Source organism: Xiphophorus couchianus, chromosome 7 (genome assembly GCF_001444195.1).
Source record: "Xiphophorus couchianus chromosome 7, X_couchianus-1.0, whole genome shotgun sequence".
Lineage (NCBI taxonomy): Eukaryota > Metazoa > Chordata > Actinopteri > Cyprinodontiformes > Poeciliidae > Xiphophorus > Xiphophorus couchianus.
In genome coordinates, this window is record NC_040234.1 from 5,220,061 (window position 1) to 5,238,632 (window position 18,572).

The following is an 18,572-nucleotide window of genomic DNA, read 5'->3' on the forward strand; positions in this document are numbered from 1 at the left end:
GAAAGAGGAGGAGCGTCTTAAAGAGTCAGAAGCCCAATTTGAAGACGACAAATTTTTTCAGTGTTAAATTTGATATGTAGAATATTTTCATAACACTTAAGGTAACATAGTAACTTGATTGTGCTATAGCAGTATATGGTGGGAAAACTTATAACACTGCCCCTTTAATGACATAACGGTTCATCAAACCATTTTCTTCCATGCGCATCCTCTTGTTGGGAATATCATCCAAATCATCATCCGACATCTCCATCTCTTCTTCTCGTCTGATGCCCATGATCTCCTCGCTGTGAGCATTTCTCAGCTCCTGAAACATCACAGCATACACACACACACACACGCCCACACACACACACACATATATATACATATATACACAGCTTACATGGCGGGCACTTTACAAAACTAAACAATAACTTGGTTGTGGCAATGTTACAATTCAGATTTCCAGGAACAAAGAGTTTGTGGACTTCAATCAGTCATGCACATGCCTGTGTGAGGTACAAGTGGAGAGCAGAGAAGTGAAAACATGAAACCCCCACCTGGCCGGTGACTTATCAGCTCTTCGAAAGTCGCCTGTTTTAGCCTGACTTCTCGCAGGAAACAAAAACTTTTCTTTCTACAGATGAAGAGTGAAACCTCTCCCTTTTCACATGTCGTTAAATCATAAAGCAGTGTGTAATTTTGCATAAAAAAAAAGAAAATCTGAAAATGTGGCACTTTAATAAAAAAAAGTATCCTATCTTTAACTACAATTCATTGCAACCAGCTGCCTTTAAAAGTCCCCCAGTTAGGAGTTTGATATTCAATTTAATCTCAGCATAACTTCAGCTGCACATCACTCTGAACGCACCAGCTGGATTTAAAAAAAAAAACCCAACATGGCCATGGCACCATCATGCTGTGGGGTGGGACGTTTTTAAAAAATATATTTTTCTTGCAGGAACAGAGAAGCTGGTGGAGTTGATTTGAAAATGGATGTTGGTCCTCACCATGGCGACAGACGTTACAAAATCCCATCGGTGTCGTCAGTCTTGGTATTAGTTGCTTGAAATTAATGTGAAAAAGTTCAATGCCTATACAAAAGCCAATGAAGGAGAATCTTTCATATCTGAACTGTTTCCAGGTCAGATTTTCACCATGAGGCATTAAATAAACCAGCAAGTCGATTAAACTGTCTGTAGATAACTATGAACAGAAAATGCTTTGGTTGTTATAAAAATGATATATACATATCAAATATGACTTCAAAGAAATTTGACTTTGTATTTTGATGCCTTGAAATTGGGCCTCTGTCTCTTTAAGAAACTCCTGCTCTTTCTGAAACTCTGCCTTCAGGAAGACAACAACATGGCTCCTTTATCGACCCTTTTTTTTTTTTTTTTTACCAGTGTTTCACTAAAACGTAGCTCCTATAATGAGCTCAGCAGAAGCTCAGTTCCACCAGGTGTTTGCTAATTGCTGCTGGCTAGTCTGAAGGAGCTGAGTGGGCGAGGACCTCTCTGCTCTGTGAAGCAGGAGCTCAGAAGCTTGGAAACTGCAGCTCAGTGGAGGAGCTTGGTCCTCGAAAGCGGAGTTAAGTCCAGCCTGGCGTTTTGAGCAGCTGAAAGGTTGCCATGGAGATTAAAGCATTTCTCAAACATGCATTAAAAAATCAAGGCAACACTCCAGGCATGTTTTTGATGTGGGAATAACATTATCACATGACGTAAAGCTAGAAAAGGTTGATTTTCTACAATACTCTCCCTTTAATAGGAGATTTTCTTTTCCAGAATTTGAACCAGTTGCAGCTAAAACTTCTACTTGAGGAGGTTTGGGTCTCACATTTTTACAGGCAAAGGGGCTTTTTAAGTCGGATGCAAAATGTTTTTATTCTTTGAACAGTTTTGGCTTAATTACTGCTCCAGCTGATGTTCTTTCATCAAATGGACTTTTTTTTCCAGTTCATACAGACCAGCTAACGATTAATCAATTGCTCAATTAGTTGGCCATCATTTTAATAATCAACTCATCCCAATTGATAGTTTTAGCCCTCGTCACCACCGCAGCATGAAGCCACCACCGTGCCCAGCCCAGGCGGCGACATCCGTCTGAACCCAGAGGCAGCTCTCAAGTGCCGACTGCGCTGGAACCGTCCCCCCACCCCCCCCCTTACACGCCGGCTCCTCGTGTTCATGCTCGTTATCTTGATTTAATTCTGGATGAATAATTGATCAGAGACCTAATCCTGGAAATCACTGTTGCCATGGCAGCGGCTCACTCTTTCCAAGAGACGTCAGATGGTTTGCAGTTCCCCAGCTGGTAGGAGGAGAGGCCCGGGATCACAGGCAGCTACCTTTCTGTCTGTGTGTGTGTCTGTCTGCGCGAGGGAAAACATCCGGTAAAGCAACAACGGGGGCCGCCGACTCTGACAGATCAGACGGGGGCCCCTGTCTGTCAGCGCTCTCCCCGGGGACTCGTAGGTGACAGCGGAGAAGAAAGCGGCGGGCCTGCGGGGTTTTGGGAGGAGAAAACAGAAAGAAGGCGTACCAACCTCACACTGCTTGCGCCAAATGTCTATGTTCTTGCGCTGCGCTTTTGAGAAATGGTCCCATGCCTTTTGCCTGGTGGCGGCCGTGAAAATGGCGGTGATCTGCTCGACTTCGAGGTGAACAGGGAAGAGGAACGGGGGGAGGAGGAGGAGGAGGGAGTCAAGACAAAATAAGCCGTTTAGGTAGCACTGCAGCTCTGACTAGAGGCTCCTGCACCCAAACAGAGGAGAGACCATGAACACACACTCACCATGCTGGGTTTAGCCCTTCCTCATAATCTGTGGTTCATTTCAAGTCAATTAGCAGAGAAACAATGACAACTGCTCTCCAAAGCGGGGCTGTGTTGAGTAGTTATGAGTGGTCAGTATGCTACTTGTTTACAGGAGTCTGAGTGATCAAAAGAGAGGCCAATAAATCCCAATTATGAACCACGATCTCTGTAGCTGCATTTCTGTTACGATTCTATTCGAAATTTTGATGATTTTACCGCTAAAGTTGGAAAAATACAATTTTGCATTTGTAGTTTTTCCATTAAAATAGAAAATGCAATTAAAATCATACGTGAATGATGTAATAAGTCATTAAATACCAAAAAGAGATTCTCTTTCTACTTCCTGTCATCTTCTTTGTTGCTTCCAACATTCAGTTGTTGATCACGTGACTCGTGGGGCGTGAAAAAAGTGTTTCCATCAAGGATTTTGCGAATTACATTAATTTTGATAAGGTTGAAAAACCACATCAGCTTAGCTCAAAAACCTTTTTTTCGAGAAGCTTGAATTTTTTAAAAAATTGCCGTGTTTCCATTTGTTAAGAACAATTACAAATCACCCTTCATGCCTTAAGTAGTTCAAAAGCATGCCGCCCCATCATCGCCCTACCACTTCCTGTCATCTTCTTTGTCATTTCCACCAGTGGTAACATCCAGTTGTTGATCAAGTGACTCACAGGACACGAAAAAAGTGTTTCCATCGCATTTTTTTGCAAAATACATTAATTTTGATATGGCCGAAAAATCCTTGTCATCCTAGCGCAAAAGCCTTTTAATTGCTTGTTTTGTTTTAAGATCCATTAAGCAAATTTATTTTTGTAATTCTGATTTGTGTAATTTTACAGTCAATGGTAATGCAGCTTGTGACTTTTCTGACTACTCAGAAATAATTCACGTAAAATAAATGCCAGTTTCCCAATAGTCTGGTTTATCTTACCATGATTCCCTAAAAACACGTCTGTGTTTTACTGGATTTAGACACTCAGGCTCAGAGAGAAAAGACCTCAGAATTTTATTTGTGTTTTTAACCCAAACAAAATGTTTTTTTGTTTTTTTTTATCAAACTGGATATCAGACAGATAAGTTGGTTACAAGGATGTCAGCAGGAATAATCAGCAGAATATATGCTAATGCTTTGAACTTTGAAATTTCGTTCTGTTCTTTCACTGTGTACAAATGTTCAGAATTGTTTTATGGAGGTTTAGGAGCAAAATAATAATTTAAAAAATACTTTATTTACACCTAAGGGAAGCTAAATGTTGTAAGACATTTCATCTGAGTATCTTCAAAGAGTCACTCTGGGAGAGGCGATGAAGGCTCTCTAATAGAAGTCAGTCTCGCAACGAATCTTTAGAGGCCTCTGACTGAAGACTGTTGCTGTGACAGTCTCATGGCTGTCATGACCCGCTAACAGCTCAATTTCCGGACTGAAGAGAAAATATTTTACAGAAACACGTCCTGGATTACTACTATGAGTGTTTGCTTTTCCCCCTCCTCTTTAAATCTCTGCCTTGCTGTTTGATTAGGAAGCTGGGCGGACGGATGGTGGAGTCAGAGAAATGACATTTGCCCATTACAGTCTAAGTGAGACATGGTTTGAATTTCTTTAAGCCTCCTTTTCTATTCCTCTGGGATTTGGGAGTAATACAGCCCTCGTGTTATTTCAACTTTTAAGACACTAAACAGTGTTTTTACTTCTTTTCTTTTTTTCACATTTGTAAAAAAGCAAAAAAGAAAGATTAAGAGCAAAACTCCTTCTAGCTGCACAGAATCCAAAACCAGAGGGAATAAATTATGACATAAACGACTCATCTATGAAAGACTGGATAATAATGTTTGAGGAAAAACTTTAAGAGGAAATCCTCTTCTTCATTAAGACGGTTGTTTTGCTTTTAGAACACTCACAAATTGCAAAGGCTTGAGGAGGCTAAATTAAAAAAATAGATTCCAAGAAGTGAATAATTGTGTTTTAAAAAGCCAGCTATCTTCATCATGATTTTATTTTATTACAGACATTCCTGTGCAAACAAGATAGGGTATTAAAACATAAAAACAGAGTTTTAAGAACAGTTTTAGTCAGTATAAAACAGGTTTTTGTTTCATCGGCACTTTTTATACATTAAGATAAAGAATTAAACAAAATACAACATTGTAGCCGGTTGTATTTTTAGGCTTTGGTTTTAGTGTGAAATGTGAAAAAGTCCTGAACTAGACAAAAAAAAAAAAATCTCTGGTTGATATTTGTCTGTAAACAACGCTTCGAATATTGCTGCTTTAATTAACCCTTTTTGGTTTTTATGAAGTCAAACTGTACAATAACAAATAAGAAGTCTAGTAACCATTTTGCAGTGCTCCAACCTGGTTCCTGACTTCAGTTTGTGTTTGCTGCTAACGGTTAGCGTCACAGCGCTGTCAAAAAAAAAAAAAGGCAAAAATATCAGAGGAAAAACGTATAAAACTGGTCAGTAGTTGCTTTAATGCCAATAAAAATGTTTTTGCTGATTTTTAATCGTATCTGTTTAGACCAAAATTAGCAAGGAATGTGAATCATGTTTTGTCTTAACAGGGATTAAATAATAAAATAATTGTAAATTTGTGTGATGTGATGAACAGGTCTCTCTCCTGGTGGGTGCTCAGTACTTACATTAAAAGCAGACTCACTTCCTTCAAGACTGACAAGGCAACATTTATCCCAGAATGGAAAGACAACGTTTAGATTCTCGTCATGAGTTTTAGCCTGGAAATGATTCGCCCTGCTCCCCCTTTGCTGTGTTTCAGCTCATTTTCCAATGCAAGATTGTCAGACACAGTTACCATGTCAACCATAAGGGTGGTTTTAACTTCATTTCCTCTCAGACGAAGTGGATACTTCAAACGAAGGCGGTTACTTTCACATTAGATAGGTACAGTAAGTAACAATATTCTTTCATTCTGTGTAAAAATGTTGCCTTTAAAGTTTTGCTCTCACATTTGCTGTTACTGAACATTTCTGTGCAAACATATTTTTAAAAAATCAAGACATTTCAAAGAGCGTAATGAATGTTATCTCTTATGTGAATCTACACAAAGACAGTAAAAAAGAAAAATTTAAAAAAACATTTAAAAAACAACCAAACTTTGACAGCACTGTACTTACCCCTTTGTGCTTTCTTTCACCCACCATTCAAACACAGGAACATGAAAAGCAAACTGATGACACACTCTTTTTCATTCCAAGTATCTGCCTTGGTTACTGTTCAGGGTGTAATATTTAATCAATCAAAAAAGTCTACAGTCTAAGGCAAACATCGTCGTTCAGAGGGTCTGGGCTATGGTGGGCTCTCTGCTTCCGAGAAATGATTGCTTCTTGGAGGCGTGGACTGCGTTGCAGCTTTACATTTTACCCAATCGCTAACGAACGAGATGTATGTAATGGATCAGTTCGACGCTATACAGCTTACCGGAAATTGCCTGCGGTAAACAGTTTCCACGGCGAAGAGAGAAGAGCCGAGCTGAACGAGGCGGCTGTTACTGTTAACTAAATATTAGGAAGCCTGGCCAGCATGAACGGCTTCGTTCACTTCCTCCGCTGCCATCGCTGAAACTACAGACAGACTACAATAGTAACAGTGCAGAAAATCAACATGATCGTCATCGATCTATCTGTGACATCAACTTCACAGATAGATGCTCAAAGGAAATCCTTGGGGTCTCTTTTTACAGTTTAGTACTGCCTTGTGTATTTATATATACACATATATGTAGCTAAATCTAACTAAACTAGCTGTCAGTGATGTGTTTTTCCTTTAAGCTCAGAACACACTCAGTCGCTGAACTTTTGAGTTTTGCCAAATGATGGAAGTAAACACTCAAGTTCTGTAAAGATTGTGAAATCAGGACTTTGAGCTGATGATGACTAAAAGATGTTGAACTTGCTTTTGCTCCATGCTGGATAATCTATGACAACAGAAAACAGCCTGTCCCCGGCGGCTCCGTGTTCTGGACTTTTCCGCTGCCCGGGCGTGGAAAGGTCATGACGTTGCCTCTGAAACTCCTGCGCGACTGACCCTCATCGCCGCAGCACGGTGAGCTCCGGATACCGTGGCTGATGGGGAGACGGATGAAAGAGCGTTGTCATGGAGACAGGGCTGAGATGCTCGCGGAGTAAATGAATCAAATCGAGAACGGGCTCCAAAGCCGAGGTGCTATAAATGTCTTTATGGTGTGCACCTCCGTAATCTGTTGCGGCACCACGCCCTGCAGCAGAGAACAACTCCGCTGCACTAGTAGGGAATGGGGATGAGATGACCGGAGTTTCACTACGGATTTAATAACAGGAAGTCAACAACAAAATATTATTGTGTTGAAAGTTCTTACAAATCCTAATCGCCTCACAACTCAGATGAAAGTGAATCCCTCCTGGATCGTGTTTCTTGCTCTCGTCAACGAGAGGAAGTCATCCGTCTGGCTTACCTTAATGACTGCACGGCTCGCCGCTGCTTTACCTCGCAGTATTCAACCATCAGCCTGAAAAGGTTCTCTCACCGTGACTGCATTGCATTTAAAAAGCACACTTACATTGTGTCAATATGGCCATCAGGGCGTTCTTAAAGATCTCCTTGGCTCGCTCCATCTCCTCCTCGTGGAGAGCCTTCTCGCTCATCAGCCGGCGAACGTGGCTGTTCGCCGACTGGACCATAGAGTAGAAGTGGTTGGCGGTCCGGCGGTTGACCTCGCCGCGGTCGATCCAGGTGAAGAGCACCGCTGTGGCCTCGCTGAACTTGTTGTCGTCTGTGGAAACAGCGAAGAACAGTTCGACCGGATCTAGAAAGCTGACCGCTGTGGGGTTTGGATTGATTTTTTACTTTTTTTTTGCTCCCTTTTGTTATTCCAGTGACTCCTGATTTTTTTTAAACGAATCCCTCTTTAGTGACCATTTATTGGTTCCCATTATCCCGTTTTGTTGATTGTCTGCAAAGTTTGAAGCAACACAATTTCACAATTGTGATGTTTCCATTAAACAAGAAACACGATCAAAGCCGCACTTTGTAGTTCGTTCACGCGATAAAATACTAAAAAACATCATCCTTCGAGCTAGGTTAGAATTGTTCTGTCACATTCAGGATGCATGACTACCCGTCATGTTTTATGCTCATTCATAACAACTTTGTTCAATTGTGACTCAGCTTTTAACAATGACATGTTGAGTTTTTCCTTAAAACTCTACTTCATCGGAGGTTTAACTCTCAGCCTGGCTAAACAAACACAACCTCAGGAAGTGATTGATAAAATCCCTCTCTGCAGCCCCTCACTGCTCATTGCTCTATGAACCACCGCCGCCGCCGCCGCTCACCAAAAGTCATTTTGGTGATTTTTCAACTTCCTAACCCACAATCAGCCTCAGCTGCAGAGAGCCGAGTCTCCGCAGGCCTCCGACTTCGGCTTTCTTCCTCGCCATTTGAATAATAATTGAAGGATGCCACAGAGCGGCTGAAGACCAGAACAGAGTGAATTAGACGGCGCTTAATGAGCTCAATACCCAGCGCAACACAACCTGTAAGAAGACACTTTCCACTGGCTCTGATAAAGGCCCATTCATTCCCAGCAGCAGATTACAGTCACATTACAGCGCGCAACAATGAGACGCAGCTGAACGGGGGACGAGCGCGGGGAGAATGGAAATTTATTTCCCCTGCTGTCTGACGGGAAGAATGAATTGAAAAGGGTTATTGAGAGAGAAAACATGCTTGTTTATTTAGGTATTACAGGACCGGAGGAGAGGGGAAAAAAATGCACATGGGCTCAGATTACGGAGAAGCAAATATTAACAAATCAAAGCAGCGGGCTGCTGCTTCTCAGAAGATATGGGAATAAAACCAAAGCACCAACCTGGAGGAGAAAACAAGGGAAATCTTATCTTTAATTTTACTGTTATGATTGGTAGTATTTCAGTTTTATATCGAACGTTTGTAGCTGGATTTATTGCTTCTGAATTACAGCGTTCAATTTTAGGATAAAACTTCTTTTTAAAATTTTATTAGCCATGTGTCAGCCTTATTAAATTCCTTGTCCTTTAACACAGTGTTTTTCAGAGTGATGGTGGGAAAAATGAAAAACTACCAAAATTAAGAAAAATGTATCAAAACATTTTATTCATACATTTTTTTATTATAATTTTAATAATTGTTTCATAAATTCAAATCTGTTTTTCAATCATTATCATAAAATATAAGAATATAATATGGAAAAGTTTGGGAACTTCTGTCTGTCACATTTCATTCACTCATGATACTAAAAGACGTCATTAATTATTCGACTTAAGATAATGTTATTCAGTCCAGCTCAGCTGCAATCTACACTCCACCCTATCGATGTTCTGCTGCCTCTTTAAGAACGCCATGGTAACCGTGTTTGAGCGTCATCTGACTGAACGGCTGGGCGAATACTTTCTCAGTTGAATCGTGCGTCGCTGGCTTGGTTTGTTCTTTTGATTGAAGTTATTTTCCCCCTCAGACTGGCTGGTGTTTATTCCTTCTGTGAGTTTTAAGGCTAGTCATTTGGGAACACCAACAACAGGAGCATTCCCAGGCTCCAATGACCAGTCCACACAAAATAACAACGTTGACTACAACAAATTGCTGAGTTTCCTGGTTGACGCGTCATTTAAAACCATGTGGTGGTTTTTCATAGCTGCATCTCTCTGCAGGGAGTCCTTGGGGCAGAATCGTCCCCATTGTCTGCCAGCACTCCACTCAGTACGTCAGCCATAGATGATCCATCCAACTCTCCAATGTATTTGCTCTGTCGCTTTAACAAAAGGAGAATGTAGAGAGAACAACATGGCTAAATATAGCAGGGATGGGAAAAAAACAAGCAGACTGTAGAGTTCTCCTTTAATGCTGCTGGAAAGGATGAGCATTAACCGGTCTGGACCAGTACGCTTTGGCACGTGTTCGACGGTATTTTCCTGTTTTTTGTTGTTGTTGTTGATGTATAAAAGTATTCAGTACACAGAGGAGATTCAAAAGTATTTTCAGATTCTCCATTATTTCATATCTATTTAGACACATTGGGTTGATATAAAAATGTGTAAAAATGTGAATTACTGTTTGTCTAGTAATTATTGCAATGCTATAAATTCAAAATGATGTGGGCAGTCAGTGTTGGCAAAACTCTTTGTCACAGAAAAGCCAAAGACAAACTCTGTCTACAGGAAGTCATCACAACATGGCTCGTCTATTAACCCTCTAACAATGTTTTCACCAGGGTTGCACTGAGACGTACTGTAGCTCCTGTAATGAGCTCTGCTGATGTGTTGTGATGAGGTGTTTGCTAATTGCTGCTGGCTAGTCTGAAGGAGCCGAGTGTGGGAGGGGTGCTGTGTCACGTGGAAGCTCAGAAGCTAGTGTGCTAATGTGTGCTTGGGTATGGTAAAATATGGCAGATGCAGAGAGGCTTACTACAGAAGAGTTGCTCATGTAATAGAGAGAACACACGTTAGTCTGTAAATTATCCTGCTGTGGTTAGATTTATTATCGCGTCAAACAACAACACAGATACAGGTACAGAGTGCTGGGTTCGCCACATGTTTTTTTTACCCCTCCAGGGGGTCTTTTGTGGGCTCTAGTGTCCCTTATATGATAGTAGGCTGACAGGAAACGGGGAAGGAGAGGGAGGAAGACATGCGGCAAATATTGTCGGGTCCGGGAGTTGAACCCGCGACATCGAGGACTCAAGGCCTCCAAAGGGTTCGCCACATGTTTAAGGAGAAATAAGTAGTGGATTGGTTTTCAATGAGATTGAATTACACTAAATTACCTAATTGGTTCTAGCCCGCCCGTTTTCCAGGAACCCAGAGAGAAGAAGTTTCCTCCCTGCAGATACGCAGCCGCTCTCGTTCCAGGGAAAGATAGACTCCCGCCCCGGCCGAGCGGAGGATACATGACGGAGGAGGAGCGGTGACCTTCACACTCCCCCACAAACAATCGCTCATCCTCGGCTTCTCACTCCACTCCTCATTCAGCTCACTCCCACGCTGTTTCTTATGCAGTCTCCCGTTGTGCGGCGGAAGCAGGTGAAACATTTAGAAGGACGGAGGGGAAAGAGGAAACAAGAGAAGCGACCCCTTCATCTATTCGTACTCCCAATTCAGACCTACATGGTGGTCATTTTGTCCCACGTCCATCTAGTTTTGCTTTCTTCAACATCAAAGTTTTGATTTTTTTGACATACTTGCAAAATAAGCTTAGCTTTACACAGAAAATCTGTCATTTCCAGTTAAAAAGCTTTCCCCTACCCCCAAACAAAATACGGGTAAAATTGATTTACAAACTTTCCTTTAAGGAATCGATTTATTCTTGAACACCTCAATTCTCGTTTGACAGGTACAAGCCTTACAGATTTTGAGATGAATTTATTCTAAGTGAAACCAGATGTGAGGGAGGAAAAAAGCAGGGAAAAGGCCCTATACCACACTCTGAAAATTGGAAACACGTTTTGGCACTGGCTTCTGCCACGATTTGTCGACCCTACAGATGAGAGCCCAACGTAAGCAGTTCATGATGAATATTGAGGACTCAAATGTCAAGAACGGCACACAAAGTGCAGAGGAAGGGAAAACAAATCTGGAAGAGTCTGAGAAATGGTGAACCTATGAAATAAACAATGTTTGGAAACCCTGCAATCAGGCTGATGAGGTCAGATTTTTATTCTCCCACATCTAAAACACACATATATACAATCCAGTTACTTTCCCTTGACTTGATGGTAACCTGTCATTTTTGTGGAATTCACATGATTTAACAAGCAGATTAACCTGATTTATCTTTACACAAACACCCTTGTTTGTAACGGCGCTCTTACATTTTCCACAAACGGGTCAAAGATCGATAATTGTTCAGCCTCTTAAAAGACTCATCTGCATTTGGTATTACACCCAGCAGGTGGTCTGAGCAGCAGATTATGCAACACAAACATGTAAACCTGTGCGTCATCTTTAAGGAGCTTTAGGTGATTCTGAACTAAAATGTCACTGTGTCCATAACGCCTCCAGATTTCATTGCTGCTGAAGCAGTGACGACGTTTCCGTATCCCTGAAAGTAAAATGAACTGCCTCGGCTTTTAACACCCAGCAGGATGACGTTTAGCTGTGTATCTAGCGTTACTGGACCCGTTCCTCTTAGCGTGACCCACCTTTTAGTTTCTCAGCCAGCAGCGCCGCCTCATGCTCAGAGTAGTGCACGATGGGAGGAGGAGACGGCGGACGCAGGCAGTCTTCGTGAATTTTTCGCCGGTGCCTTTCCTCTCTGGCCAACAGGCGCTGCTTGCACTCCCACTCATACAGGTCGTCCCTGGCCTGAGCGAAGTCCACGTGGATCCTCCCGGAGTCCTTCTTGTCCGTGCTGGAGCCGATACGCATCCGATATCCTGTCCGAGAAACAGCGAAGCGCGGTTAACTCTCATGAAAGGTTGAGTCCGCCGCATGGTAGGCTCTTGGAATCTGACATGATCTGCCTTACCGTAAGTTTTCTGCCAGAAAAACACAAGTTATACCACTCTAGAGCCACATTTGATAAACTGACTACGTCCCTAACCCAGTTAGAGATACCGCCGATGATCAACAGAGTCAGAAGTAATATTACAGTGGATGCTCCGGAGTCAGCAGACATCAAAATATCACAAATAGCTATAAGTAATGCTGAACTTGTCCCCAAACCCCCTTATGTCAGTACAACATTGGTTTGTTTAGTCCCATTAATAAAATCAAAATATAAAATATGAGCCTTTTGCCTTTCACCTGACAGATATATGGCCTTGTCAATCATGAACTCCTCGCTGAAACGGATGTGGCAGAAGTTCTTCTTGCTCTTGCGGATGGCGATGATCTCCCCACACGGGTCGAACACCTCCCTGATGATGTCCTCCGTGGCGTTCTCAGGCAGGCCTCCCACAAACACCGTCTTACAGCCGGGGGGGCGCTCCCGCGTCGACGGAGGGGGCAGATCTGAAGCCACCAGCATAGGTGTCATTACGCCACAGTGTAATCGTTTTCTAAACTGGGACAAATCTGCAACTTATCAGACAATATTTAGGCTGTACTTGATACGTCTATCGATATTCTGGTGGTTATTCCTGCATTGGGTTAATCTGCTTTGAATTTCCTTTTTAAGAAATGAACATCCTCCAGAGCACGGGCTGACGGGTTCTTACTGGGGTTCTGAGGGAAGAGAGTGCAGCTCTTGCAGTGGATAATCTCCTTAATGACAGGCACGTCGGGGGGAATGGGTGGAGGTGGGACCAGGCCGATGCCTCCCATCATGGGGTTTATTGGTCCAATAAGGCTCAGTCCGGGGTCAAATCTCGGGATGCACAGAGATTCTGTAGGACAGACAGGAGAACAACAACAAAAAACAACAAAAACCGTATAAGATTGGCAAGATGAAACATTTATACACCATTAAATTTATCGAAGGCAATACTTAATCGGATATGATTTTTTAAAGATTTACCTAGAGTTTGCAAAACATTCAAAAGCTTTATGCGCGTCAAAAACGCGTCTTCAAGTTTGACGCGTTTTTGCACTTTGAATGCAGACGCTTGGCATTTTGCTCTACACCTAACGTTTCCAGCGTCAGGCGTGTCTGGTTTACACTCAAAGTCGGAGAGGAGGCGCGTCGAGGACACGCGTCCCAATCGCTCTAGCAATTGTTTTACATTGTCGGCTTATTTGCCTAGACTTTGTCAGAAATTCGTCTTCCAAAAGAACGACGACTCCAAAACAAGCCACAGCTGCAATGGATGGTTCTGATCAAAACATTTTCATTTTGGTATGGCCTAGCCAAAGCTCAGACCTAAACATGTTTGAAAGAATATATTTTAATGGTTTTCTCGTATTGTAATCTTTAAGACGGTGGTGTCCAGGAGCCAAAAATTGGCAAATTTAAACTACTTGTAGGCCACAAAATTCATTAAATGAAAAATGAGCTGAGTGTGATTTTTGTTTTGCTTGTTTAGTTTTCTTTTACCTTCTCAACAATAAACTAATTTTTAATCTGCATATCATTAAAGAAGGGCTTCAGACTGTTGTCTTATTAAAAGAAAAACGGACAATTTCCACATTTTTGGGGGTCATCTATTGATCAGATTTTTTTTTTACCACTCTTGACTTGTGGCCAGGGGCCGAACAAAATCATCTCAGGAGGCCACAAATGGCCCGCGGGCCACACTTTGGACACCCCTGCTTTAATAGAGATAATTGGCAGGTCGAAGCTTTGTCAAGCCAGAGACCTGAGAGGATGTGCCACAAAATGCAGAACTGAGGTCGTCATGACAACGTAAAGGATTATTATCACACTTACAACGGCTCCTAAAACTGGTATCTTGCTTTCCTCATGCTGGCTTTTGTTAAAGTAGCTCCTTCTTCTTTTTAGCAAATAAGTACTGTTTAAAGTACTGCTCCAAATAGTACATTAATAAACTGCTCTCCAACTTATCACAAACATAAAATGATCCCAGCCTCAAAAGTGGGTCAGACAACAAAGGAAGGAAAACCAAAAGAGATAAGAAAGCATCGCTTTAATCTTGGAGGTAGCAGATAGGAAAAAGAGAAAGCTGCAGATTGGATCTGTGGTAAAAAAAAGAAAAAAAAACTGAAAACACATCATCTGAAATAGGCCTGTGGGAAAGATGGAGGAGAGGGAAGGAAGAACAGGGTGTCTTTCCTCCAGGACAAAGAAAGTGAAGAAGAATGGGGAAGATAAACAATGAGAAAACAGAGGCGACAGCAGCAATGCTTCTCCTGTCTGGAGTGGAGGGTGGTGCTGCGCCGCACGTCACCCCTCCAGGCTCCCCCCGTCTCCCACACTGCAATAACAAGGGAGCGGGAGGAACAGAACGTCAGCAGAAAGTCCTCCTGCACGGCGGCCCCGCAGCTCCGCCGCGAAGGCGGTGATTCAAATCGCACGAGAGAGGGGCTGTCACAGGAGGAACAAATGCCTCCCGAATCGTAATTGAATAGAAATAAATGTTTCTTTAGTTTCTCTGTGCAGAGAACTGATCAAATGCAGCCCTGATTCAGAGTGAAAGCCTTTTTTTTTGTTACTGCTGTTGCTGGGGTGAACAGTCAGGACACGAGAGAAAACAGAGACTGAGGCGCTTTAAATGTTTTGTTGACTTAATGAGGAGGGGAATTTAGCACGTATGCTAATTTGATATAAATCAAGACAAAATACTGTTTAACTTTTGCAAACTGGCTCAAGATTGGTCAGATTGGATGGAGAACATTGATTTTGAAGGGGCAATGTTTACGTAAAAGCAATGTTTTTTTTTACTTTACATCATGTTGTAATGTTATTCCCTCATCAAAAACATACTGGAGTGTTTATTTGATTCTTTCATGCATGTTCGAGAAATCCTTTAATCTCCATGGCAACCATTCAGCTCTGCAAAACACTTTGTGGGACTTAGCTCCGCCTTTGAGACGAAGCTCCTCCTCAGAGCTGCAGTTTCCACCTCACAGGGCAGCCCTCCCCCACTCAGCTCCTTCAGACTAGCCAGCAACAATTAGCAAACATCTGCTGAGCTCATTTTACGAGTACAAACTTTGTTTAAGGGGTTAATAGAGGAGCCATGTCGTGACGACTTCCTGAAAGCGGGGTTTTAGAAAGAGGAGCTTCTTAAAGAGACAGAGGAGAAAAACGATGGACGAAACAAAGCAGCAAACACACAGTAAGGCAAAGGCAGAGGGAGTCTGCTGAAAAAAACAATCAATGCACCATGAAATGTCTATTTATATTAATAATGTCTGCTGCTGGGATAAAGGGGTAGTTCTGTCAGTTTAATTTTTTTCAAAGTGTGGTACTATTAAGTAGTTATCAGCGGAAATTTCTGCTAACTGTCTTAGTGTATTTATTTTTGTATAAAATAGAAGTAATTTACAACAGATAGTCCATACAATTAATCTTTCTATCTGGAACCTGTATTTAAAGCATCTGGGGAAAGTTAGTCAACTACAGGTAGTAAGACGATTTAAAAAATACAAAAAAAATACTGCAGTGATTTACTTTTTTGTTGCATCATATCTCTGTTCAGATAAGATTGAAGCCACATTATGTCAGTGAAAATATTTACCTACGCAACAGTAGTATAAAGCTTTAGATTTCAGTGTCAGCATAAGCTGCTATAATGTATTTGTCAAGGGAATTATTTAAGCTAACCCTCCAGCAGCGCTCAGGAGGAACGTGGCAATTGTCGGCGATATAGGGGGTTGTCCCGTCAGACCGTCAGTTCCCGAAACTACACACACAAAAGAAAAATAATAAAAGTGTACGAACGGCACACAGGGCCGGAAGCCTGTGGGATCCAAATGATCCCATCTCTTAAGACTGCGAGAGAGTTCATACAAATTCATAGTTCCAGTTTTAATGTGTTGGACAGTTCTTAACTTAATCTCTTTAAATGTTTCCCCTGATTAAAGCTTGCCAATGATTTGACCGTTGTTAGGGTGTTTCCACACCTGATAGTCTGGTAGACTCGGTTGGACTGGGGACCAATATTGAAACATTTGTTCTTTTTTCAGCTGTCAAACTATCCAAACCCTTTGAAAAGCCTGTTTACGCATCCACCTGTGGTGGCGAAGAAGACAGTGGTTGTATGATTTCTCTCTTGACTTTGACCAAAGACCACGAGCCATTTCACCGTCGTGTTTGTTTTGGTTGAATGCCCAGGGCTGTTGTTCGCGTCCTACTTTTGGAGCAGTCTCCTCTCCGTTTGTCGTTAGTATTAAACATTTGTGCCAGAGTTCTGGGAAAATAGTTTTTAGGCGGACCAGAGTTTGAGGTTTTGGTCCGGATCAAAGTTCGATTGTGCATTCACACCTCCCCAAACGAATCGGACTTTCTAGGCGTTTAATTAAAGAGGACCAAACATGTTTAACACCTTTTTCACGACCACAGGACGTGTCTTTCTACATGGTTGTTAGCGACCCCTCAGTTGGGGTTGTTGGCAGCTGGAACCAGGCAGTATACAACCAACAAGAGGCTCGTACCATTTTGGTTTGGTTAAAATCCAGGTGGAAACACTTTGTTTGGCCAGGTAGTTTGTTTTACCTCCCCAGCACCCCAAACAGGCTCTATATACTGGCCCCTCTGGCATTGTCATTCACAGTGTTGTATAGTAACGAAGTAAAAATACTTCACTACTTTACTTAAGTATATTTTGGAGTACTTCATACTTTCCTGGAGTATGAAAATTTTTGATGACTTTCACTTTTACTTCACTATATTTCCGAACTTAATTGCGTACTTTTACTCCGATACATTTTCAATGTGTGGTTTAGTTACTCGTTACAAAAAAGCGAGAGAGAGAAACAAAGTGTTTTGATCCCACCTACTGATTAGCAAGTAGCAAGCAGGCTACCGAACAAAGTCCGTAGCCTACTTGCCTGGGCTTGTTCATCACCTCCAATAGGATACACCTGTTTCGCTTCTCCCATTAAACACAAAGCAAGTCTCGCAATCAGCAGCAGCCACATGGAGGAGGAGACGAAGACCACAACGACTGCAACTACGTCGGACACGGCTCCAGGGGAACCACCAGCTGGTGATGAGAGCCCATGGCCTTATTTAAACACAATATACTCTTTCATGGGTGTTAAAGATTCGTCGTACCGCATGCAGTTTATGTTATTCCTGCCCGAAGATGTGGAAATTCTATCTTACAAAAACTCCCCGTCCAACTTGAAGAAACACATCGAGGTAACGTCTTATGAAATGGTTATAATCCTCCTGTTTCAGTAACTATAGCTTGGTCACTAGACACTACTGTATTGTGAAACGTTGACCATAAATGAACTTTGTTTGGCATTGTTTCAGTTCCACGCGTGGTGTATTTAGCTGAGGCCTAATGTTGACTGTAGCAGGCTACCTAGACTCCTCTGTTCAAGGGGGACAGAAGCCATAGCGATAGCAATTTAGACTAAATTTAACGAATATAGGAAAGGCATGCAAGTTCAAAACCAGGTTTACAGATGCCAATAAGCTGCATTTCCCTCCCAATTCTTTTTTTCTTTTGCATAATGACCAGTTGTGTGCACCACCTACTGACTGTAGGATTGACTGATTCACTGATTTGTGAAGTAGAGTAATCGTAACAGCTCTTTTTCTTCATGTTGGCCGCATTTTCTGTACTATTTATTTTTCTCATTTTCAGCACTGACCTTACTTGAAGGGAAAACTTAAGGCTTACAAAAACTTTGTATTTTCTGTCCTGGAGGGTATACTAAGAAGCTGGTTCAGTTGTAAAGCAGGTTAAGTTAACCTTGTGCTATAGGTAAAGCACCTAATTTTCTTAACTAAATGATGCCTGCAGGTATATCTATTAGCAGGATTAATTTTGCCTGCACTTGGTTGGGTACATTATTTTAAGTGTATTTGACAAGTTTACCAAAATATAAAAAATGTCATTCAAACTGCATTTGCTTTGTTTTACTTTTTACTTGTACTTTTCATTACATTACTTGAGTACATCCATTTTTACAGTAATTTCCATACTTAAGTACAAGAAGTTTCAGATACTTTAAGACTTTAACTCAAGTAACATTTCAGTCAGTGACTTCGACTTTTACCAAAGTCATATTTTGGAGAGGTACTTATACTTTTACTTGACTCTGAGATTTCAGTACTTTATACAACACTGGCCATTCACACATATGTGCTGTGCTACTGCTCTGAGCTACAATCATGCTCTTCTAAACACTTACGCAATTATTTATTAATTTCTCTAGTGAATTATCTTGC

At 41.7% G+C, this 18,572-nt stretch overlaps 1 protein-coding gene across 3 annotated transcripts in view; it reads right to left on the bottom strand.

Annotated features, from left to right (window-relative positions):
• Window positions 1-18,572, bottom strand: part of enox1 (ecto-NOX disulfide-thiol exchanger 1) — a 100,791-nt gene that overhangs the window by 14,619 nt on the left and 67,600 nt on the right. For all 3 annotated transcript variants that reach the window (XM_028022292.1, XM_028022291.1, XM_028022290.1), the window contains exons 4-9: window positions 12,988-13,155; window positions 12,575-12,781; window positions 11,971-12,204; window positions 7,357-7,569; window positions 2,534-2,640; window positions 190-307 (exon numbers count right to left, since the gene is read on the bottom strand). In XM_028022292.1, coding sequence (XP_027878093.1) covers window positions 190-307; window positions 2,534-2,640; window positions 7,357-7,569; window positions 11,971-12,204; window positions 12,575-12,781; window positions 12,988-13,155 — 1,047 coding nt within the window. The remainder of the gene's footprint in view (window positions 1-189; window positions 308-2,533; window positions 2,641-7,356; window positions 7,570-11,970; window positions 12,205-12,574; window positions 12,782-12,987; window positions 13,156-18,572) is intronic.